This window comes from Oryctolagus cuniculus, chromosome 2 (assembly GCF_051225735.1).
Source record: "Oryctolagus cuniculus isolate XC-2025 breed Fujian yellow rabbit chromosome 2, ASM5122573v1, whole genome shotgun sequence".
Classification (NCBI taxonomy): Eukaryota; Metazoa; Chordata; class Mammalia; order Lagomorpha; family Leporidae; genus Oryctolagus; species Oryctolagus cuniculus.
In genome coordinates, this window is record NC_142868.1 from 204,180,585 (window position 1) to 204,204,447 (window position 23,863).

At 58.1% G+C, this 23,863-nt stretch overlaps 1 protein-coding gene across 22 annotated transcripts in view; it reads left to right on the forward strand.

Moving 5' to 3' along the window:
• MYT1L (myelin transcription factor 1 like) overlaps positions 1-23,863 on the forward strand; it is a 441,118-nt gene that overhangs the window by 329,300 nt on the left and 87,955 nt on the right. For 17 of the 22 annotated variants that reach the window (XM_051838143.3, XM_051838145.3, XM_051838141.3 and 14 more), the window contains 4 exons: positions 8,604-9,566; positions 13,462-13,596; positions 21,360-21,450; positions 23,294-23,401. In XM_051838143.3, the coding sequence (XP_051694103.1) occupies positions 8,604-9,566; positions 13,462-13,596; positions 21,360-21,450; positions 23,294-23,401 (1,297 nt within the window). The remainder of the gene's footprint in view (positions 1-8,603; positions 9,567-13,461; positions 13,597-21,359; positions 21,451-23,293; positions 23,402-23,863) is intronic. The other 5 variants (XM_070069474.2, XM_070069485.2, XM_070069482.2 and 2 more) reach the window with 1 other exon arrangement.

Here is a 23,863-nt window from a genome sequence, read left to right on the forward strand (position 1 = left end):
ACGCCCCATGGAGGGGAGCCAGCAGAATTGCAGACAGACTGAAAATTAGAATGAGCTTTCTCCTGCAGTCGGCAGAAAAGCAAGGAGCTCTGAGACCCATACGGAGACAGAGCTGCCACTTAGTATGCGAGGCTTCGGCGTGAGCAGGCGGGAGAGTGGGGTGAGATCTGACCACCGAGTAGTCACCTCTCCCCAAAGCCACCTCACCTGCTCCAGGGAAGTTGTGTGCAGGCACGACTGGGAGTAGCACCAAATTGCCCCTTTCTGGGCACCGGTCGTGATCAACACTGCACCTCCCCCGCAAAGCAGATTCTGTAATTATATTCCCTGCATTTCCAGTCATCTCAGTACAACCCAGAAAACAGGCGGAGATGGCGATGTCCGTGTAAAATGCAGATAACACGCGGACATGCATCAAGTACAAGAGACGATCTTTCTCTAGCAATAACGCAGAATCAAGCATGGAAGATAGTAGGTCTGCTCTTTCAATCTGCTCTGTCCTTAGCAGCGTTACCTGCCAAGTGCTGGTGCCCAGCGAGCAGTGTGCTGTTGGACAAGGTGTGGCTCCAGCACTGGCTGTCCTGTGTCGCCTGAGTCACCTGGCTTCACTTGCCCCAGGGTGGCCTCAGATTTGGGTCCTGGCACTTACGCTTCACCCACCTTCCCAGCCTGTCACAGCCTAAGGAAGTTGTAGCGTAGGAAAATCCTGGACAGATGTACAGTTGCATTTGAGGGTGACTCTGGCGTGATCTGCTCATTGGTGGCCCTGAACAAAGGCCCCTCCTGCACACAGCAGACACGTGATGGCGTCAGGGCTGAGTCCGCGTCGTGTGGCAGCTTGTTTCAGAGCCCCGTGTGTGTCACGTGTGCTGAGGGCACAGCACTACGTGGGAACACAGGAGCTCTGCAGACTCCCAAGTCCAAGAGGACACGTGGAAGAGAAGTGGGCGTGGAAGTGCAGGGCGTGGCTCCTCACAGAGGTCAGAGTTAGGAGTCGTGATGGTGGCAGAGGCTGTGAGGGTCCAGGTGGAAGCTGAGGGCCTCGACCTGAGGACAAGCCAGTGGTGCTGCCTCGTGGGTGCTCTGGAACAGGCCCAGCTCTCTCTGCTGGGCTAGAATGGCCAGAAAGGAGGACAAGGGCCCTGATGACCTGCTCAGTGCCTCACAGCCCAGCAAACGTGTGTGAGCAGCCACGGTCGTCTCAGACCCTCCTGGAAAGCAGAGAGCCATAACTTCCATGGATCCTCCCCACTCCTGATCCCGCTCCCAGGTCCCAGCACCGGCTGCAGCATACAAGTGACACTCGAGGTGGTCCAGATATGTCGGCCAGTGTGTGAGAAACAGAGACCCAGGCAGAGAGATAGAGGTAGAGACAGACACACAGAGAGGGGGCAATAGAGATGGAGGCAGAAGGTGCAGGTGGCCCCATTTGGGCGCTCTGGGAGGCAGGGGTGATGGGTGTCCATTTGTAAGCACCCCCAGTTCCCAGGAGCCGTGTTCCCCACAGGGCGTGCAGAAGGGCCCCCAGGATGTCGGGAGGTGGTGCGGTCGCTGAGATGGCTGCACACAAGTTGAAGAGCATGGCTCACAGTTTCTGCACAGGCGGTTCCCACACGGTTACTTCCCTGGGTTTACCACGCTCGGCATAGGGCTATGTTCAAGCCAGCTTCATACGTGCCGTGGACAGCATTTCGGTCAGGAGGCTGAGTCCCCCAGGCCTTGCCCGCATGCTAGACCCGTGTGGCAGGTGCAGGCTAGCGGCCCAGCTGTGAGATGGGGGACTTGTGAGGGTCACTGCTAGGCCATGGGCCTCAGGGAGGGAGAGCCTGCCGCTAGCCGCCCTCCTTAGTCACTCAAGGGCACAGCCAGTACTGATGTTGCTGCTGGCTGTCCTGGAGATGCCCTCAGAGAAAGCCAGAACGGCCGCGGCCCCGGGAGGCCACGAACCACTGTGCGCCTGTGTTCAGGTGCTGAGCTCTGCAGTCTCCCGAGGACCCAAGAGGCCCTGCGGGATCCATGGGAGCTTCCACCCTGTGCACAGTGCTCTGCCAGTGGACAGCTCAGCTCCAACGTGCCTCACACAGAAACCCCTGTGAATTCTACACAGGGTCCCGTTGTCACGCCCCTGCCCTCATCACCCCCAGCAGCCAGCGTGCCCCTGTCCCACCCTCTCCAGGCCCTCCAGTCGTGCTCCCTTGGCTGTTCTGGAGCCAACAGAGCCCCAGCCCCACGTTTGCTTGTGCTGGCCCCTCCCCCGGAACGCCCTGCCCCGAGGGCCGCCCCCTTCTCTAGGGGTGTGCTCAGGGTCGCCTTCTCCAGGAGGCCTTGCTGAGCCCTCCCTCGACTGCACCTGACATCCCCATGACTGCGCTGGAACTCCATCATGCAGGAAGCTCCTCTCTGCTCCCAGGTCAGCTGCAGCGTGACACAGCAAGTGGCTGTGAGATGAACAGATGAGCCTCGCTCTTCCCCTCCCACGCCAGGCTGCAGAACTGGGGCAGTCAGAGCATTTGTCTGTGACCTGACAGAAGGGGTAGGTGTCTTTCCCTCTTCCCTTGTCCCTTTCCAGTTTGATGGAGAGTTCTAGAAAGGCTGGTACTTGGCCCAGGAGAACAAAAGTGCTGATGGGATCTCACAAGGGAGATGAGTGGCCTTGCTGGGAGAGCCTTGGGTTTGGGTGGATCCCCCAGAGCAGATCCGGTTGTCTGTGGAGGTCACTGTTCTCTGGACAGTCAGCATCCATGGGGAGACGGGGGCACCTGGCTTGTCCTCACATGCATTTGCTCTTGAAGGGAGTTGTGGGGCAGCGACGGGAACGCAGACTGCTTGCCCTCTTAGTGACCCTGTGTGTTTGTGTGTTGGGGGGACGGGTCTTCCTATGTGTGAGGGGCAGCTGACGGCTTCCTCAGATGTGGAGACGGCAGTGAGGTGGTGCCCGCAGCAGGTGGATTTCCAGAGGCAGAGAGCAGAAGATGGCAGCAGATGCCAAGGTCCAGATACAGTGAGTCAGGGCTGCTGGCGGCCGGCTGGTGGGGCGGCTGGCTGTGAGGCGTTCGTGGTGAGCGAGGGGCGCCTGGACACAGCCACAGGGAAGAAACACGCCGTTCAGAAAGGGGGCTGGGAATATGTTTTAGGCAATTGCAAATCATAAACCAAAGCCATCTGCCCAGTGATAAGCAAGGCCTCGCCCATGTGGGCACAACCGAAGTGCCTGTGAGACTGTCGTCCCCACTCTGAGTCCTGCCTGGCCCGGCTGTCATCTCTCCAGGTATAGCTTTCTCACCACACATAGCCCCTCTTTTCCATGGAGGGGCTGCCCCGGCCCCTTCTCTCTGGGAGACGTGAGCCCTGAGTTAGCACAGCCGGGAGGCCCCATAGCTGGGTCACGTGCCTGTGGCTGCTGTGTTACTGTGCGCGTGCAGGCAGGTTGCTCCTGAGGCAGCGTCGGCACTTTGTTTACAGAGCAGTCTTTGAGGAGGACTTTACAAAACACAGGGCAGTGATGTTCCAGGCACCCCGGAGCGCCGCCTTCTCATCTGAAAACCGCTGGACACATGCGCCATCTGCGCCCAGTTCCCGCCAGCTGCTGCCCCGCGCTGCCTGCTTGGGACTCACAGGCATTGCCTGGGCTCTTGTGTAGGGCTGTGAGCAGCATGGGAAGCTCGGGGACTGTAGAGGAATGGCTGTGGTGGAAAGATGCCCTGGAAGAGTTACACAAGAAAGGCAGAACTAGTGCAGGTCCACGTTGGTGGAGCAGAACAAGAAGCAAATGAGTTGGGAGACCATGGGCACCTTGAGAGGCAGTTGCCCTTGCTCACAACCCAGGCCCCAAAGGCTTAGGAAAGACCTGGAATCTGTCACTTGGGACTCGGTGGAGGCGGCAGCCCCGCCTTCCCCAGCTGTAGTTCTGTCTCTTCCTGTGCACCCCACCCAAGCAGCCCTGTGGCACAGGGTCTGAGGCCAGGACTTACCCTTCCTGCTGAAGGCAGAGAGACACTTGCTCAACTTGGATCTGTTGGTCTTGGAAACACGTGATTGCGAAACTGCTCCAGTCCTCAGACTGTGCAAGTTCTGACAGGGAGGGAGAGAGCCAAGCAAGGCAAAGAAGACCTGAAGCGTCAGACAGCGGGGCTGCATCCCCCCTTGACCCGAGGCCCTCCGCAGGTGACCTGAGAGTTCTGAGTGGATTGTTTCTGCAGCTCTTCTTGCACAAGTAACCCATGGTTCAAGGGAAGCCACGGCTGACTGGGAGAGCCGCCATGGTGTCTCCTACTCATGCTAGGAGGGCCGTGAGAACACATCCCAAACTCAGCGCCTGGAAGTCACTCTGAATCGGGAGCATAAGCTCTTTCCATAGCCCTGGAGAAGAGACAGACAGCACTGCCGTGAGAGATGTCTTTGGAACACGGGAGCTGAGGGGACACAGTGCCACGTGGGGTGCCGGCCACACGAGACAGTGCATCCCATTCTGCCTTCCACCTCACTGTCCAGTCTCTCACCCTTGTGTTGAACTGGAAGGCTTCAGTCAGGGATCCCAGGGGTCTTTAGGCTACGCATGGCACTGCTGAGTGTGGCGAGTGGCACTTAGGAGCAGTGTTGGATGAAGGGCATGGCCAGAACCCAGGCCGCCACCCCCTGTGGGCTCCGAGGTGAGCACAGCTCCTGGCGGAAGCTGCTGTGCTGCACAGCGCGAGGACTGCTCACCTGGCTGTTCCTCTGCCCCCAGAAGGCACCGCACGTGTCTCAGAGTGGGCTCTGTGACAGAGGGAGGTGGCCAGGACTGCACTGCCCTGCAGAGCCCTGCCCTGTTCTCTCCTGCTGTTGGCTGCTCTGTGCTCTCTAACTCATTTGTGCGTTTGCTTGCCTGTGGCTTCTCATGGTGACCAGATGTTGGGCGAATGCGGAGTTGCATCCTGGAGAAGCATCCGAGGGACAGACGGCTGGGAAACCAGGGTGTTTCCACCTGCCAGTCCCTGTCCACTGCTGTCAGTCATGAAGCCGTAGCCAATGTGGCACTACAGTGTTGAAGGAGAGACATGCACATAGCAGGCTATGTGTTCAGATGCTATGTGGTAAGATGGCCAGATGCCAGGTGGCTCCTGGGTACCTGCTCATGGACCAGGGCATCGGGGTGAGGCCACCACGTGTGCACAGTACTGGGTACCTGCTCTCTGGACCAGGGCATCGGAGTGAGGCCACCACATGTGCACAGCACTGGGTACCTGCTCTGTGGACCAGGGCATTAGTGTGTGGCCACCACGTGTGCAGAGCACTGGGTACCTGCTCATGGACCAGGGCATCGGGGTGAGGCCACCACGTGTGCAGAGCACTGGGTACCTGCTCTCTGGACCAGGGCATCGGAGTGAGGCCACCACATGTGCAGAGCACTGGGTACCTGCTCTCTGGACCAGGGCATCGGGGTGAGGCCACCACATGTGTACAGCACTGGATACCTGCTCTGTGGACCAGGGCATCGGGGTGAGGCCACCACGTGTGCAGAGTACTGGGTACCTGCTCTGTGGACCAGGGCATTGGGGTGTGGCCACCACATGTGCGGGGCACTCGCAGGGTCCTGGGGAGAGACCTCCAGGAGGTTGGGGCCATGCAGGTGAGCCGAGACTGACAGCGGGGGTCGGCAGCCCACTGGGCCAGGTTTCGGATTCACACCTGTGAGGCTGGCAGAGCCGTGAGCCAAGTGCACTCTTGCTCAGCTTTGCCGTGGAACCCCTTGGAGGTAGTTGGCATCCTCCCGGTTTTTGGGGCTCCCAGCTTCACACATCAGCACGGCGAGAGAAGCTGTGTGAAGGTGTCCTCTGTGTCTCAGTGTCTTGGGAGAAGGTAACTCGTGAGTCAGGTGTACCTGGTCCCTGACTGGGGGACGTACACACCTGCTCACCTCACAGGATGCAGAAGGGCAGGTGCAGGCCTGGCGGGGCTGAGGGTGCAGAGTGTGGAGCCCACCCTTTCCACTGCGGGCTGCATGGGGCCTTTGCAGAGGGCAGGGACCACCGGCGCTTCTTCCTGTCCTCTCTACCACATTCCCTACTTCCTCCTTTTCCAAATCCCTTGATGACTGGAGGACTTCCACAGAGAAACCACGAAAATGGTAACTCGAACCGACTGGTCTCCTCAGCTTACCTCCCAACACACATCAGCATGCTACACGCGTGTCCTTGTGCTCACATGGAGGGTCTGTCTGTGGCTGCGCTGCTGCACACTGTTAGACCTCCCCAAGCCTGCTGTGCAGCGACAAAGCAGCCGGGCTACCCCGGAACACTTCTGTGATCATAGCCCAGGACTCTCCCGAGGTGCATAGGCTGAGGAGAATGGCCCGTCTCCAGGACTCTCCCGAGGTGCATAGACTGAGGAGAATGGCCCGTCTCCAGGAACATGTTGGAGCAGCAGTGACCTCAGGCCCTCACAGCTCACTCCTGAGGCCAAGCGCCGGTGCACCAGGCGGGTGAGCACACCACAGCACTGCTGATCTCACCCATGGCTCGGGCTTCCTGTTCTGTCTGTCTGCTCCTTGGGGATGCATTTGCCCTGACAATAGAGAAGACGACCTACAGGAAGTATCCAGAGAGAGAGAGAGACGGCATTGGTCTCACACAGTCATTGATGCTCTCTGCCTAATAAATGAATTTGATTTGCTGATGTTTAGAAGGTGTGTCAAATCTTAAATGTTTTTGACTCAGTATAGGATAACAGGATGTTACTTTCTATTATTGCTAGATTGAGCTCCAAATCTGTTTCCACTAACAAAAGCATTTCTGCATAAAATCCATAAAGCACTAGAGGCTTCACATCTCAGCTCTGAGTCAACAGAGTCGGTAGACCTCACTTCTTCAAATCATTAATGAATGTTAACAATCCTTATTATGATTTTTTAAAACAGAAACAAAGAAGAGACAGGAAAATGACCTGCAGTTAGTCAAATCCCATCCAAGGGAGAAGATTCATTTGAAAGCCATTTAATATTTGTTTAAGATTTATTTATTTAAAAAAAAAAAGATTTATTTATTTACTTGAAAGAGTTACACAGAGAGAGAAGGAGAAGCATAGAGAGCAAGATCTTCCATCCACTGGTCCACTCCCAATTGGACACAACTGCTGGAGCTGCGCCAGTCTGAAGCCAGGAGCCAGGAGCTTCTTCCAGGTCTTCCCATGTGGGTACAGGGGCCCAAGGACTTGGGCCATTTTCCATTGCTTTCCCAGGCCATAGCAGAGAGCTGGATGGGAAGTGGAGCAGCCGGGTCTCGAACCAACACCCATATGGAATGCCGGCACTGCAGGCAGCAGCTTTACCTGCTACCCCACAGCACCGGCCCCAATATTTATTTATTCCTTTATTTGAAAGCAGAATAACAGAGAGTGGGAGATACAGAGAGATCCATCTTCCACCTGCTGATTACTCACCCAAATTGCCACAACAGCCAGGGCTGGGCCAGGCTAAACCCAGGAGCATGAAACTCTGTCAGGGTCTCCCATGTAGGTGACAAGGAACCCAAGTACTTGGACCTTTATCCATTGCTTTCCCAGGTGCATTAGCCAGGAGCTGGATTGGAAGCAGAACAGAAGGACTTGAACCTGCTCTGCAGCGTGGCGTGCCAGCGTTGCAAGCAGCAGCTTTACCCACTAGACCACAGCGCCGACCCCTAGAACCTTTCATCATTGTTTTGCAACACACACAGTAACATTTGTGTACCGTGGTGAATAGAGTCCCACGTACTCCTTGAGTACGAAACAGTATGTCTCAGATGAGACGTCAGGGGTTCATGTCACTATAACACAGTCTTTTTAAAGGAGAGTCCCCAAGTTCTCTGGTGGGATCCAGTGCTCTCTCCCAGGTCATCACAGTGTTCCCGAGGCTGGGCAGTGGATGGGCACAAAGCTCGCCGTGCGTGTGTCCCTGGTGCCTACTCATCCCCAGCCTGTTTCAAGACATCAGCCGTGTCTTGCCTGTTCCCTCCCACTGCCTCCTACAGGTAGACACGCATGTGAGAAGCACAGCTCATCAGGTTTACTTTCTGAGCTTTCCTGTGGAATTCCTGTTGCTTTTATTTTGTGTCGGGATCAGTGGTCTCAAAGAATGAGATTCTAACTTTATTCACTCCAGGATGTGCTTATGATGTGGGTGTCGCTCAGAAACCTGCTGGCCGCTTTTCCCTGCGCTGCCTGAGCGCCACTGTGAGAATCTGCACTCTCAGCGGGGTCGCTGCGAGCGAGCGTTCTCCTCAAGTCCACGGCCGCTTAGACGGCCGAGGGCCAGGGTGGGTCTAAGGTGTGCGTCCAGTGAGTCGTCCCAGAGGATGGAGGCAGTGAGAAACCGCAGTCTGGCCCTGATGCTCGCCACATTTGCTGGTTTGTGATTAGCCGAGGACGTTGGCAGTGCACAGCACATGTCTTAGCTGGCCCCTGGCTCTTCAGCACGGTCTGTTCCCTGAGGTCAGCTCTTCCAGCCTGCTGCCAGTGGGACTTGGGGCTCTGTTACGTGAGGAGCAGAGCGTCACTTGCAGTTAACTTGCTGTCCTTGCTGTCGCAACTGAACTTCCAGCCATTTCTCTCTTTTCTTTTTCTCTTCTGTCTTTTTCTTTCCTTCGCAGACGACCATCAGATGAACTGTCACAGCACGCGCATCCTGCAGGACACGGAGAAGGATGACAACAACAACGATGAGTATGACAATTACGATGAACTCGTGGCCAAGTCGCTGCTGAACCTCGGCAAAATCGCCGAGGACGCCGCGTACCGGGCCAGGACCGAGTCGGAGATGAACAGCAACACCTCCAACAGCCTGGAGGATGACAGTGACAAGAACGAGAACCTGGGTCGGAAGAGCGAGCTGAGCCTAGACCTGGACAGTGACGTCGTCCGGGAAACCGTGGACTCCCTGAAGTTGCTAGCACAAGGGCACGGGGTCGTGCTCTCCGACAGCATCAGCGACCGGGGCTACGCGGACAGCGTGCCCCCGCAGGACGGCAGGGGCATGAACTACGTCATGCTGGGGAAGCCCATGAACAACGGGCTCGCCGAGAAGATGGTGGAGGAGAGCGACGAGGAGGTGTGCCTGAGCAGCCTCGAGTGCCTGCGCAACCAGTGCTTCGACCTGGCGCGCAAGCTCAGCGAGACCAGCCCTCCCGAGAGGGGCCAGGCGCCCAGCCACGCGCGGCCCGAGGACGACTTCCCGGGAAGGACGCCCGACAGGAGCTACTCGGACATGATGAACCTCATGAGGCTCGAGGAGCAGCTGAGTCCCCGGTCGAGAACGTTCTCTAGCTGTGCGAAGGAGGATGGGTGTCGCGAGCGGGATGACGACACCACCTCCGTCAACTCCGACAGGTCAGAAGAGGTGTTCGACATGACCAAGGGGAACCTGACCCTCCTGGAGAAAGCCATTGCCCTGGAGACGGAGAGGGCCAAGGCCATGAGGGAGAAGATGGCCATGGAGGCCGGCAGGCGGGACAGCCTGCGGTCCTACGAGGACCAGTCTCCACGACAGCTTGCCGGGGAGGACAGGAAGCCCAAAGCCAGTGACAGCCATGTCAAAAAGCCATACTATGGTAAAGGTAATGTTTCTACCTAACGTAAGTGCCTCACGAGAGCGTGAGCTGACGTAGGAGGCGCTGCTGCTGGGCTGCCCAGGAAGCGTGGTGGGCGCGGAATCCTAGCTCCCGTGCAGCCCTGGAGTTGGCTTCAGAAGTCCGTTTAGTGGTTGTGTTTCAGGAGAGCAAATAGCGGGTTTGTCCGAGATGCCCGGGGGAAGCTGATGCCATGTCGTTAGGGCATCTGAGCAACACGGGACTCGGGGATGCGTGGGTTAGCACACACGGCGTCTGGGGCGGATGAGCCCGGATGTGCTCCAGGAGCCACCTCCTGCCGTGACAGCAAGCCTCACAGAGAAGCATGGCGAGGCGGGGGCCCAGGATTTATGAAGGGTGCTGATGGAAACATCCCAGGTAGAAGTCAGAGCCCTTGGTAGGATGACCCGTGACAGCAGCTGAGGGTGGTGGCTGCACCTTACTTACCTGAGGTCACAGGCAGTAAGAACCATTGGCTGCAGGAGGTGGGCATGGCCTTAGCTGAGACCAGCAGCAGCATAACCCCGGCTGCCTCGCGGCCTCCATTCCATCGTGGCCATAGCCATGGCGCTTTGCTCAGACACAGCGTGTCCCACAGCCCTCAAAACTATCCAGGGTGATAGTTTTAGCTGAATTTCTCTTATTAAACATGCAGACGGGTATTTGTATATGTCTGTATATTTAGCTATATATATGCATACTTACACTATACATATATATTGTAAATATATCAAATATATACAGCCTGAATAACTGACTCCATGTTTGCAACAGCTGCAGTGTCTGCTCTGGCTGTGAGGCTGGTGGTGACTCGGCCTCTTGCAGAGTGCGGCCGCTGTGGGCGTCTCAGTGACGAGTTTCTTAGAGAATGCAGAGAGAAGCAGTTTCAAGAATGCAATGAAATCAAGGGTCCTCCAGTCCTGAGTCAGTGTGAAGAAGTTCTTTTTCTGTTCGTCTTTATCCTACTCACTGCGAACGCTGGCTTTTCTCACTTTGGACCTGATGATGAGGGCCAGGAATTCGGTTTGAAAATCAGTTACTGCATAAACTCTGCACAGCCAGAAACACTGCCCTGCCCTGCCGCAGGTGTGTGTCGCCTCTCCATGTGTGTGCCTCACTTCCAGGCATGCCAGGCATCGCTGGGACCAGACCCAGGCCAGGCCAGCCTGCGCCGGAGGCTCCGTGGGTGCAGGCCGGCAGGCGTTGCGGATTCGGAGGGGAGGCCGAGACTGCGCCAGGCGCGCAGTGCGGCACGGGACACGTCTGTGGCTGAGCAGAGCACACGGCTTGCTCATGCCTGCAGTGCTCACTGGGTAACCGAGATGTGCGCAGACCAGCCACAGAGAATTTGGGGTTGAAGTTGGTGAGGTCATACAGGAACCGACCACCCTGAGGAAGAAGCAGCGTCTGCTCAGGTGATTTCTGCTGATGCTCTGGGGCTCTGAGTCGTGGTTCTTGGGTGGCGTTCGGTGGCTGAGGAGTGCGGTGAGAGGCTGCCAGGCTCCCTGTGGCAGGCCACCCATGGTCTCTGTGATCTCTGGGACAGTTCCGGCTCACTTTTGGCTCGTTTTGTTGATGTTACTTGGTTTTATTTGTTTGCAAGGAACGGAACTTCAGGCGTTTGCTTCCCCTGTGTGAAGGGGCAGGGATGGGAATGAGCCCAAACCAGCTGAGACGTGCCTTTCCCCCGCAGTGGGGCAGGGTAGGGGTCCAGCCTGCCCGGGTCGGGGGCACTGGCAGAGGCTGCGCTTCTCCCCGGTCTGCGGGCCGTCGTCCTGGGACCTGAGCCCCTGTCTGTGCACTGTGGGGCTTCCTGCGTTGCTGCGCGGCAGGTGTCTGTGGTTGAGTCCGGAACCCACAGCCCAGCACGTCCTGCAGAGTGGATCTGAGAGATCAGCCTCCCTGTGAGTGTCTCACGACACCGCCAGTGCACAGTGCTTGACAGCAGCCTCCGTTTGCAACTTCTCAGCCCTTCACAGGCCTCAACCCCATGTAAACTGTCGATAAGGAACGTTCTAGAATCATGCTAACACAGAGCAGTCAGTTAGGAAGCTCCTCTTCCGCTGCTCAGCCCCGTGGCGGGAGGCGCAGGGGAGCGGCCCGGTGTTTCCGTGTAAGTTGTGGCAGCGTTTGCAGCTGCGTTGCTGGGCTCTGCTTGCTGGGATGTTGTGTGTGGAGACAGGTTGGGCTGGCCAGAGGTGGGCAGTGACACGGAGGGCAAGCAGCATGCCCCAACCCCACCAGGGTGCCATGCATGGGGAGGACAGTGTACCCCCGTGGTCCTCCACAGCCTGAGACGCCCTTGAGCCGCAGTGTCTCTATGCAGATCTCTGCTGAATTTCAGAGTTCTTTGAGATGTGTGAAGCATAGTTCGTTAGTAAATCACAAGTATCCTGATGAAATAGCCACTTAATGATTAATTACACTTACCAGTCTTTTACCCCTGATCAGTATCTGTATCTGGTTAAAGATCCCTTACGTCCAGTTCATGATTTGAAATAATAACTATGCTCCTTTGAGATTGTTACTGTGTACTTAGTATTTCAAATTTATATTAACTAAACTATATCAATCTTATTCTGAAATTATTCAAAGGTTTTTAGTGTGTATATGTAAGAAGAGCTCCAATAAGGTAACTAGAAATTGAAGTGACAGCCATGTAATTATAGGTTTGTTTCTAGAGGTTCCGATCAGTGAGGAACGGTAGGGAAGTGCTGACTGCTGTTGGAAGGACTCTGCCCTCACGCCAGCACTGAGGGAAGAGGTGCCGGCGTCCAGGGTCGCCTGGAGAAGGCTTGCTGTACAGACAGTCTCATCTGTGTGCTCCCGTGGGTTCTCTGTCTACTCCAAGTCCACGTGAATGACTGAAGAAGAAAATCCAACAAGAGTCCACAAATTTTAAAACCAAGCTTTTTCCTTATAAAAAGCAAGCTCTTTACCAAAACAAACATTTGCCAAAACGGCTGGCTGGCCTGATTAGTGAGCCTACACCATACAGAGCTGAATCCCTAAAGAGCACTGCACTAAAGAGCATTCTCTAGCTAAAGCCTAGTGGCGACTCTGTGATCCGAGCAACTGGTTTTCACAGACCGCTGACAGCACAGTGTTTCCAGGGTTCCTGGTGGGCCTGAGCTCTCCCTTAGCAGCGCTCTGCTACACAGTGATGAACGTGCTCAGCTCTGGATCTAGCACCAGTTTCCTGAGTGAGTGATTTCATTACATTGCTGGACAGAAAGTCGGCTCCGCCCTGGCCTGGACTGAGGTTGCAGATGCCCAGGGGCTGCCACCAGCCACGGCCTCGTAGTTCCGGGTTGCATGCGTCGCGTGGCACAGGCCTGCCTTGATGCCAGCACGGACGGAGCCTGACACGCAGCTGCTGTGGTGGCTTCTGCTCATCGCCCCTGTCACATGGGGCCTCCACCCTGAGCTGTCCCCTTGCAGGCCTCCTGAGAGTTCCATTTGTGCTCAGAAAAGCTCTGAGTGCTGTGCGAGAGACGGCGCTGCTTCACCCTGGACAGCAGCTCCTGCCGCCAGGGAAGCCGCCGCTCACCGCGCACACGGCCAGAGCGGCTTGGCGAGCATCTCCGTCTCCGGGGCAGTCGCTCTGTGATGGCCGTGCCGTGCGTGTTCTCTGGGAAGGCCGCTGTCCCATCACGGTGGGCACAGCGCATCATGTAACACACGGGAACACACTCGATCGGGTGCAGGCGAGGGTCAGGCTCTGCTCTTCTCGCGGGCAGAAGCTCATGGTGCTACGGGGAAGGCTGGAGGCCGGCCGCGGCGTCAGGGCCTGTGTAGCGGAGCTGTCTTCAGGTTGTTAAGTGATCACGGTCATCTCCGTTGGTAAACCACTCGTTCTCTTGGCACCTGTTGTCGCTTTTAGATCCCTCAAGAACAGAAAAGAAAGAGAGCAAGTGTCCGACCCCCGGGTGTGATGGAACCGGCCACGTCACCGGGCTCTACCCGCATCACCGCAGTCTGTCCGGGTGCCCGCACAAAGATAGGGTCCCTCCGGAAAGTAAGTCCCGTCTCTCCGCGGCCCTGGGCCTTCCAGCCCCGTGACTGTGTCCACGCCCTCCTGCCTGATGCCATCTCCATCACATCTCACCCGGATCCTCCCTGTCCCTGGAGGCAGCTCCACCCCTTGCTCCCCTCCTGGAGGGGAACTCCCCCTAGACCACCCTCCCTGCTCCCAGGCTACACACAGGGCTCACCTCCAGTCCCCTCCCTGCACCCACACAAGGCTCACCTATAGTCTGCAACCCACGCAGGGCTCACCTCCAGTCCCCTCCCTGCACCCACACAGGCTTCACCTCCAGTCCCCTCCCTGCACCCACGCAGGCCTCACCTCCAGTCCCCTCCCTGCACCCACACAGGCCTCACCTCCAGTCCCCTCCCTGCACCCACACAGGCCTCACCTCCAGTCCCCTCCCTGTACCCACACAGGACTCACCTCCAGTTCCCTCCCTGCACCCACGCAGGCCTCACCTCCAGTTCCCTCCCTGCACCCACACAGGACTCACCTCCAGTCCCCTCCCTGCACCCACGCAGGCCTCACCTCCAGTCCCCTCCCTGCACCCACACAGGCCTCACCTCCAGTCCCCTCCCTGCTCCCAGGCTACACACAGGGCTCACCTCCAGTCCCCTCCCTGCACCCACACAGGGCTCACCTCCAGTCCCCTCCCTGCACCCACGCAGGCCTCACCTCCAGTCCCCTCCCTGCACCCACACAGGACTCACCTCCAGTCCCCTCCCTGCACCCACACATGCCTTACCTCCAGTCCCTTCCCTGCACCCACACAGGCTTCACCTCCAGTCCCCCTCCCTGCACCCACACAGGGCTCACCTCCAGTCCCCTCCCTGCACCCATGCAGGCCTCACCTCCAGTCCCCTCCCTGCACCCACACAGGACTCACCTCCAGTCCCCTCCCTGCACCCACACATGCCTTACCTCCAGTCCCTTCCCTGCACCCACACAGGCTTCACCTCCAGTCCCCCTCCCTGCACCCACACAGGGCTCACCTCCAGTCCCCTCCCTGCACCCACGCAGGGCTCACCTCCAATCCCCCTCCCTGCACCCACACAGGACTCACCTCCAGTCCCCTCCCTGCACCCACACAGGGCTCACCTCCAATCCCCCTCCCTGCACCCACACAGGACTCACCTCCAGTCCCCTCCCTGCACCCACACAGGCCTCACCTCCAATCCCCCTCCCTGCACCCACACAGGACTCACCTCCAGTCCCCTCCCTGCACCCACACAGGCCTCACCTCCAGTCCCCTCCCTGCTTCCAGGCTACAGGCTCCAAGCTCACCTCCAGTTTCTGTCCTGACTTGCCTTGCGACCTCAGGCAGATCACTTCTTTACTACCCCTACTCAAATTCCAGATTTGAGCCAAACAGCATTGGAGACATCCCCGTGCCCCCCCCCCAATAGTGCAGCACGACCCCAAGCAAGGGGCCTCAGACTCCTCCTGCCCGAGTGTCCAGCCCTCTGTGTGCTGTCCCTGTCAGTACTCATCTGGGAGGTCTCCCTGCATTTCGACTGTGAATGTCTCATGTCATACCTGTTCTCTCACGTCTACACTCCCTGGGCGTAAATACGCAGGTTTCACTGGGCAGGTCTTGATCTGAGACACCACTTCTCACTGGGTTCTCACAGTAGGAAGAACATCCATGAAAACAGCTAGATTTCTTTTAGAGCTGAAACAATACACACCTTTCTCTGTTTGTTTCTGTCAGCGATAAAGTGTGCCGACTGTGTAGCTGGACTCAGAAGCAGCAGCTCAGGTGGAAGGCACCGTCCTGAGATGAGGAAATGAGTGTGGATCCTGCCTGTGGGTCCAGGGCGTGTGCAGGGTCTTCCTCTGTCTGAAAGGCCATGGCCAGGCCAGCGCCGTGGCTCACTAGGCTGATCCTCTGCCTGTGGCGCTGGCACCCTGGGGTTCTAGTCCTGGTTGGGGCACCGGATTCTGTCCCGGTTGCCCCTCTTCCAGGCCAGCTCTCTGCTGTGGCCTGGGAGTGCAGTGGAGGATGGCGCAAGTGCTTGGGCCCTGCACCCCATGGGAGACCAGGATAAGTACCTGGCTCCTGCCTTCGGATCAGTGCGGTGTGCCGGCCGCAGCGTGCTGGCCGCGGCGGCCATTGGAGGGTGAACCAATGGCAAAGGAAGACCTTTCTCTCTGTCTCTCTCTCTCTCTCACTGTCCACTCTGCCTGTCAAAAAAGAAAAAAAGGCCATGGCCAGCGGCAAGGCTGGATGCTGGCAAGATGCCCGGTGATTACGGCAGCATTCTGAGGACAGGCCCATCAAAATGGGTGACACTGGCGTGCCGGCAGGCAAATCCGTGGGAGCAGGGCAAGTTCTTGGGGTATCTGAGGCTTAGGAAGCAGCACGAGCTTAGCGTCGGAGGTGAGATGGTTTCAGAGCCCAGTGGGGCTGCCGGGTTTCCAGGCGCTGGTGACAGCAGTAAACCCGCGGCTCCTGCAGCTGTCTTGGAGCAGACGGACCGAGTGTGCGGCTACAGTCCCGTGTGTTACATGACAGGGAGGCGGGATGGTCCAAGGCCAGCAGCTTCCACGTGTGGGTGCTCCTCCGGCAGACACCGCTCTTGCAGCAGCCAGGGAGCCTACCTGGGAGGAAGAGACGCCGAGACCGGCATCCTCTTCCCTCCCAGGGCCAGCACAGTGCCTGGCCCTGGAGGATGCTGGATATTTTTAGGCGACCGTGAGTGGATTCTAGCTGGCCTGAGTAAATGGCCGGCTGAGGGGCAGATCCCCGTGTGGCTGCCCCCACGCCTGGCTCCTTCCCCCCAGGGCCCCACCCCAGCAAGCTGTGTGACATGGAGCATGTTGCACGCTCTCTGCACTCTGCTTTCCTCATCTGTGAAGTGGGACAACAGCACCAAGCTCTAAAGTTGTTTTGGTGCAGTTTTCATCTTCAGCATGGAATTTCAGTTCCTGTGCAGCCGAGAAATTCCCGACTGTTTCCACAGGAAGATCCAAAGGCAGCAGAAATGTAGCCGGCGCTCTGGCCAGTGCAGTGTGCAGACTCGTGCCACCGTGGGTCAGACCGCACTCGGGGAGGAGGTGGGGTCCCACGTGCAGTCCACAGCGTCTCCTCCTGGCTGGTTCTTTGCAGTACCCTAAAAAGAAGCACACACGGTCCCTGGAGGGCTCGGTCTGCTTGCTGGCTGGCATGTTCTTCCGGGTTGGCTTCTCAGGCCCTTGTTTCTGCCCAAATGCTTCTAACGAAGGACTCAGCAGTACACCGTCCAGACGGCATTGGCATGCCGGGGCCTTCAGGCTCTCCTGGCTGTCTGCGTCCAGGTGGAGGGCTGCCATCTGCCGGGTGGATCCTCAGCCCCTGGACACTGGGTGGGATAGTGGGGAGGCTGCTCAAGGGGCCCTTGGCTTCCGTGAGGCCACGCCCTGCGTGCTGAGTGGAGAACGAGGCTCCTGTGGAATCCTGGGGGTGCTGTGGCAGTGCAGGGATGCCAAGACCACCATGGTGGGGTGGCGAGAGGAAGGGGAGCCCACACAGACTCCTCAGGACAGTGAGGGTGATGACACCAGCAGCAAGAGACAGGAAATTGCGAGTGGGGCCACGTTTGGGGAAGTGGTGATTAAGCCATATGTTGTTGCAGGCTCTCGGGAGGACATGTAGAGACCAGGCGAAGTGAGGGCAGAGGTGGCCATGGACACGAGGATGGGACATCCCAGGGAGCGGGAACGAAACGGACCTGAAACAACAAGTGTAGCCATCAGAGTATGCATGGTGGGTTAGGCGGAGGAGCAGGTGGAGGCCAGGTTGATGGGAGGCAGAGAAGGCCAGGGAGGGTGGGGTTTCTGAGGAGGCCCACCTGACAGAGCAGCACCCTCACTTCCACAGGGGCTGCGGGCAGAGGCCAGCGGGTTGCCCCAGGTTCCGCAGAAGCCAAGGAGGGGGACTGCAGCACGTGTGTGTGTGGCGAGGTGCAGGAGCTCCACACACTGCCAAAGCTTGGGAACAGGTTTGGGCTCCAGTATAGAGGCCAGGATTAGACCAAGGGGGAAGCCGGTTCCCCTGCAAGCCTGCCTCCCCCTGGGCAGTGCGAGGGTCTCTGTCCACTTAGCTGCAGATGAATGTGAGATCTAGGTTACAGGCGAGAAAAAAGACGTCTGCTGTCTCCAGGGAAGCCTTTCTGTAAGAACAGTGAGCAGAAAGGAGAGGGAGCTGCCTGCCCCGTGGGAGGGAAGCTGGTGAGGCATGTGTCAGTGCTGTCCTGGCGGGAGGTAGGAAGAAGCAGGAGGGCAGGGGCAAACCTTGGTCCTGAGGGCAAGGAAGAGGCAGGGCAGGGACAGGTACAGGGGCACACTGGGAAGGGGGCTCCCCCGGGGCAGGGTCCGATGCCTAGAGCCTCCCCCAGCCAGGCCCCAACATTAGGTGGGCCAAAGCTAACTCTGCTGGCTTTTTAAGGACGTATTTATTGTTTGTGTACGTAAAAGGCAGAGATGGGAAGGGAGGCTGAGAGAGAGAGAAGAGAGATTAGGATTGAAATTTTCCTGCCGGCGCCACGGCTCACTTGGCTAATCCTCCACCTGCGGCGCTGGCACCCCAGGTTCTAGTCCCGGTCGGGGCACCGGATTCTGTCCCGGTTGCTCCTCTTCCAGGCCAGCTCTCTGCTGTGGCCCGGGAGTGCAGTGGAGGATGGCCCATGTGCTTGGGTCCTTGCACTTGCATGGGAGACCGGGAGGAAGCACCTGGCTCCTGGCTTTGGATCAGCACAGCACTGGCAGTGGCGGCCATTAGGCGAGTGAGCCAACGGAAGGAAGACCTTTCTGTCTCTCTTTCACTGTCTATAACTCTCTCTCTGTCTCTCTCACTCTCTCACTGTCTAACTCTGCCTGTCAAAAAAAAAAAAAAAAAAGAATTGAGATCTTCCATCCTCTGGTTTAATCTCCAAATGCCCACCAGGAGCAAGAAGCTTGGGTCATCATCCGCTACCTTCCCAGGTTTGTTACTAGCGGGGACTGAGACAGAAATGGAGGAGCACGGACTAGAACTAACGCTCTGAGATAAGATGCAGCCCCCACATGGTGGTTTGCCACTCTACACCTTCACGCAAGCCCTAAGGCTATGCTGATTTCTTTGATGTTTACAGCATCACCAAATCTAAGGACAAGGCAAGAGACTTGGGAGATACACAGATGAAACCAAAACAGACTGTTTTAGGGAACTGACCAGTGGTAAGAACACAAAACAAGGACTCAAATAAAGGTGACAGCAAGTGGATGTCCTGCACAGCGCCCAGCAAGCCGAGTAAACGCTGGGGAAACAGAGAGCTTGTTCCCGAGTGGGGAGAGAACCATGGGTCACACATGATGTGACCAGGCTGGGAAGCCACTGTTCTGTAGACCTACATGTTCACTTGATCTCAGGTGAACCTCATGGGCAGGGAGAGCCCCCTACAGCCTTCTGAATCTGCAGGCAAATCTGACTGTCCCAGCTCAGGGGTGACTGCAGGAAGGGGTGTGAGGGTGAATATCTGACTGTCCTAGCTCAGGGATGACTGCAGGAGGGGTGTGAGGGTGAATCTCTGACTGTCCCAGCTCAGGGGTGACTACAGAAGGATGTATGAGGGTTAATCTCTGACTGTCCCAGCTCAGGGGTGACTACAGGAGGGTGTGTGAGGGTGAATCTCTGACTGTCCCAGCTCAGGAGTGACTGCAGGAGGGCGTGTGAGGGTGAATCTCTGACTGTCCCAGCTCAGGAGTGACTGCAGGATGGTGTGAGGGTGAATCTCTGACTGTCCCAGCTCAGAAGTGACTGCAGGAGGGGGTGTGAGGATGAATCTGACTGTCCCAGCTCAGGGGTGACTACAGGAGGGCGTGTGAGGGTGATCCCCTCACTGTCCCAGCTCAGGGGTGACTACAGGAGGGTGTGATGGTGATCCTCTGACTGTCCCAGCTCAGGAGTGACTGCAGGAGGATGTGAGGGTGAATCTCTGACTCTCCCAGATCGACTACAGGAGGGTGTGAGGGTGAATCTCTGACTGTTCCAGCTCAGGGGTGACTACAGGAGGATGTGAGGGTGATCCTCTGACAATCCCAGCTCAAGGATGACTGCAGGAGGGGGTGAGGGTGAATCTCTGACTGCCCCAGCTCGACTACAGGAGGGTGTGAGGGTGATCCTCTGACTGTCCCAGCTCAGGAGTGACTACAGGAGGGGGTGTGAGGGTGATTCTCTGACTGTCCCAGCTCATGGGTGACTACAGGAGGGTATGAGGGTGAATCTCTGACTGTCCCAGCTCAGGGGTGACTGCAGGAGGGTGTGAGGGTGAATCTCTGACTGTCCCAGCTCAGGGGTGACTGCAGGAGGGGTGTGAGGGTGATCCTCTGACTGTCCCAGCTCAGGGGTGACTGCAGGAGGGTGTGAGGGTGAATCTCTGACTGTCCCAGCTCAGGGGTGACTGCAGGAGGGTGTGAGGGTGAATCTCTGGCTGTTCCATCTCGAAAACAGGAGAATGTGAGGGTGAATCTCTGACTGTCCCAGCTCAGGGGTGACTGCAAGAGGGCGTGTTAGGGTAATCCTCTGACTGTCCCAGCTCAGGGGTGACTACAGGTGGGGGTGTGAGGATGAATCTCTGACTGTCCCAGCTCAGGGGTGACTGCAGGTGGGGGTGTGAGGATGAATCTCTGACTGTCCCAGCTCATGGGTGACTGCAGGAGGGTGTGAGGGTGATCCTCTGACTGTCCCAGCTCAGGGGTGACTGCAGGAGGGTGTGAGGGTGAATCTCTGACTGTTCCATCTCGAAAACAGGAGAATGTAAGGGTGAATCTCTGACTGTCCCAGCTCAGGGGTGACTGCAGGAGGGTGTGTGAGGATGAATCTCTGACTGTCCCAGCTCAGGGGTGACTGCAGGTGGGGGTGAGGGTGAATCTCTGACTGTCCCAGCTCAGTGGTGACTACAGGAGTGCCTCTAAGTGGCTGTTTTCTCTCCACCTCCTCCAGAAGGCAGCAATGTCAGGTGTTCCCTAAGGACTAGCCAGAGGGACACAGACAGGTCTGGTCACCCCTGCTGTGATAGATTTCACAGTTCCCCAGGCCGCAGCGAGCGGCACCTCCTCCCCGTGGAGCATCCATGCCCACTCTGCCACTGGTTGCTCTCACATTTTGAGAGACATAGCACTGACATTCCCGCTCAATTCACTTAATTACCAAGCACAGACTGAGTCCTGGATGCAGAGGCCTTCTCTCCGACTGCTGTGAGGGTCAGGCTTGGTTTCCTCTCCTGTCCCACCAGCCTTCCGTGACACCCACGTTTCCAAAACACAGGCCTGCAGTGAGCCAGTGACATTTCATTCAGTGTGTGTACATTGCAAATGTCTGCAATGGAAATGCTAACCTGAGCTGATCTCCCCACACGGAATGCCCCGTGCACCTCAAGAACCTAAGGAACTGATGAGAGCAGAATAGAAGTGAGCACTCTGCACGGCACTTCCTGGCTGCCAGTCCTCAGCGCTCCCCTGCAGGGCTAGTCAGGGACGCCCTTGCTTCGCTGTGCCATGTGGCACACGTCCACGTCCTGTCCTCCGGCCTCCACAGCGGCCCACCTGGCACAGCCCCCTGGGCGCGCTGCCGCCTCTTCCTTCCTGCGTGTGTGTTTCTGACCATGCCCATCCCAGATGCGCGAGCACTGTCTGTCACGCCCACCCGGCCTCTGTGAGAACAACTACAGCTCCGTGTGCTCCGACCATGTCTGTTCTAACGCTGGGCTGTTTTCTCTGCTCTCCTTGTCAAGTTCTTGCCATGCATGAAAATGTGCTCAAGTGTCCCACTCCGGGCTGCACAGGGCGCGGGCATGTAAACAGCAACAGGAACTCCCACAGAAGGTAAGCCGCCCGCGCGTCCCCAGGCGCCCGCCTCCCTGCCCGGGATGCAGAGGGTCCCCAGCGCTGCATGTGCCCACCTCCCTGCCCACGGGCGCAGACGGCCCCCAGCACACAGCTGCTGAGGGGTGCAGCTGCCCAAGGACACAAAAGTCCCCAGCAAGCTCCTCCTGCCCCGCCCTGGGGACACAGACAGTCCCCAACACGCTTCCCAGGGGGTGCCCGCCTCCCTGCCCACGGGCACAGACGGTCCCCAGCACACGGCTGCCAGGAGTGCAGCTGCCCAGGACACAGACGGCCCCCAGCACATGCCTCCCGCCCCACCCACCCAGGACACAGAGGGCCCCCAGCACATGCCTCCCGCCCCACCCACCCAGGACACAGAGGGTCCCCAGCACATGCCTCCCGCCCCACCCGCCCAGGACACAGAGGGTCCCCAGCACGTGCCTCCCGCCCCACCCGCCCAGGACACAGACGGCCCCCAGCACACAGCTGCTGGGGGTGCAGCTGCCCAGGACACAGACGGTCCCCAGCATGCGGCTGCCGGGGGGGTGCAGCTGCTCAGGTCTCCCTTTCGCAGATTGGACTCTCCTACTTGTCTCGCCCACCCTCTTGTAAAGACAGCCCCCAAAAGGTGCCACCTCGGGGCAAGTCTAAGGGGCAGAACTGAGCACTGCCCGGAACTGGTTGCGTCAGACCTGGGCTCCACTTCCCTGGGGTGAGGGGCCATCCTGGTGCTTCACCACCCCGCGGTGCCCCACCGCATGGCCAGGAATGATGACGTCCAGTAACTGGCTTCAGTTCTGGGCCACACTGAGTGCACGTCCTGGGGCCTTGTGTTTGGGGCAAGCTCCAGTCCCCTTCCAGCTCAGTGCGGGCTTCACGTGAGCGTCCAGACGCCCCCGGAGCCGTCCGTCTCTGCTTGGGGGTGGGAAGGGCTCGGCGAGCGGTTTTCTCAGCACCTGTGATGCTGCAGAAGAAGCTGCTACAGGACCAGGCTGCTCTGTGCCTGTGCGCCTGGTGGGGACACGGGCACAGCTCTGTGCCGCCAGAGGTTTCTGGTGTGTGACCAGCATGGGGAGGAGGGCTGAGAAGTGAGTAAGGGCCAGGCTCAGGGCGCAACAGGGGCAGCCTTCTGGGTGTGAGAGTTGCCCCCAGCCTCAGCCACATCAGACGTTGGAGTGAGCTGACCAGTACACGGGGTGAGCGCCTGGACAGGCCCCCACAGGAGGCCCTGGATCTCGTGGGGCAGGACTCAGCCATGGGATCTCCATCTCTGTCTTCAGCGCGCACACACTCTCCTGTCCAGACCAGGCCAAATAGTTAATTCCACAAGGCGTCTTCTCCTGGTCCTAGGGCTGTGCTTTCTCCCCACTGTCACTCCCATCATGTGGAGCAAGGGAAGGCCCTGAGGTCAGACAGAGCAGCCAGGACATGTATGGAAGCAGCCCCAAGCCCCACCATGGGGCCCAGCCAGTCAGTCACCATTCCCATGGCCACACTCTCATCTCCAGAAACACCATGCACGCACAGTAGAATCTGCCTGACACCCTGCACTCGCTCGCATGCCCACGAGCGCACGGACTCTTGAGAGACCAGGCAGCTGTGGCCGCGGTGCAGCCGTCAGCACAGCCTGCAGGGAGCCAGCAGAATCACACACACTGAACAGACACTGCTCCTGCTCCTGCTCTACTCCATCAGGGTCACCATGGCAGGGGAGACCCGCCGGGTTCCACCTGCTGTAGGATCTTCTCATGCTGACATGAGCTGACACAGCTGGGGCTGTGCCGCTGCACCCCAAAGCCATTTGCATCACACCGACTGAATGCCCTTTCTGTATCCACAGCCTTTCAGGATGCCCGATTGCTGCAGCAGAGAAACTGGCAAAGGCCCAAGAAAAACACCAGAGCTGTGACGTGTCCAAGTCCAACCAGGCCTCCGACCGAGTCCTAAGGTACCCAGCCGAGTTCTCTTCCTGAGCTTCATGTGCGATGCACCACAGACACAGGCCTGGACATGGGCACAAGCTGTGGCTGCAGTCCACCCAGGCACACCAGGGCACAGGCACACGCGATCAGGTTGAGGCCCTTTGTGCAGCTGTGCTAGGTGTCAGACTCCGTCCCACCCCGACCTCAACCTGTGCGAGGATGAGAAGGTCCCTGCACCCCCTAGCCTCTGTTGGCCTAGGTGATTTATTTCTAATATTTGATTTATTTTTTTGACAGGCAGAGTGAGACAGAGAGAGAGACAGAGAGAAAGGTCTTCCTTTTTCCGTTGGTTCATCCCACAAGTGGCCGCTACGGCCGGCGCACTGCACTGATCCAAAGCCAGGAGCCAGGTGCTTCTCCTGGTCTCCCATGCAGGTGCAGGGCCCAAGGACCTGGGCCATCCTCCACTGCCTTCTCGGGCCACAGCA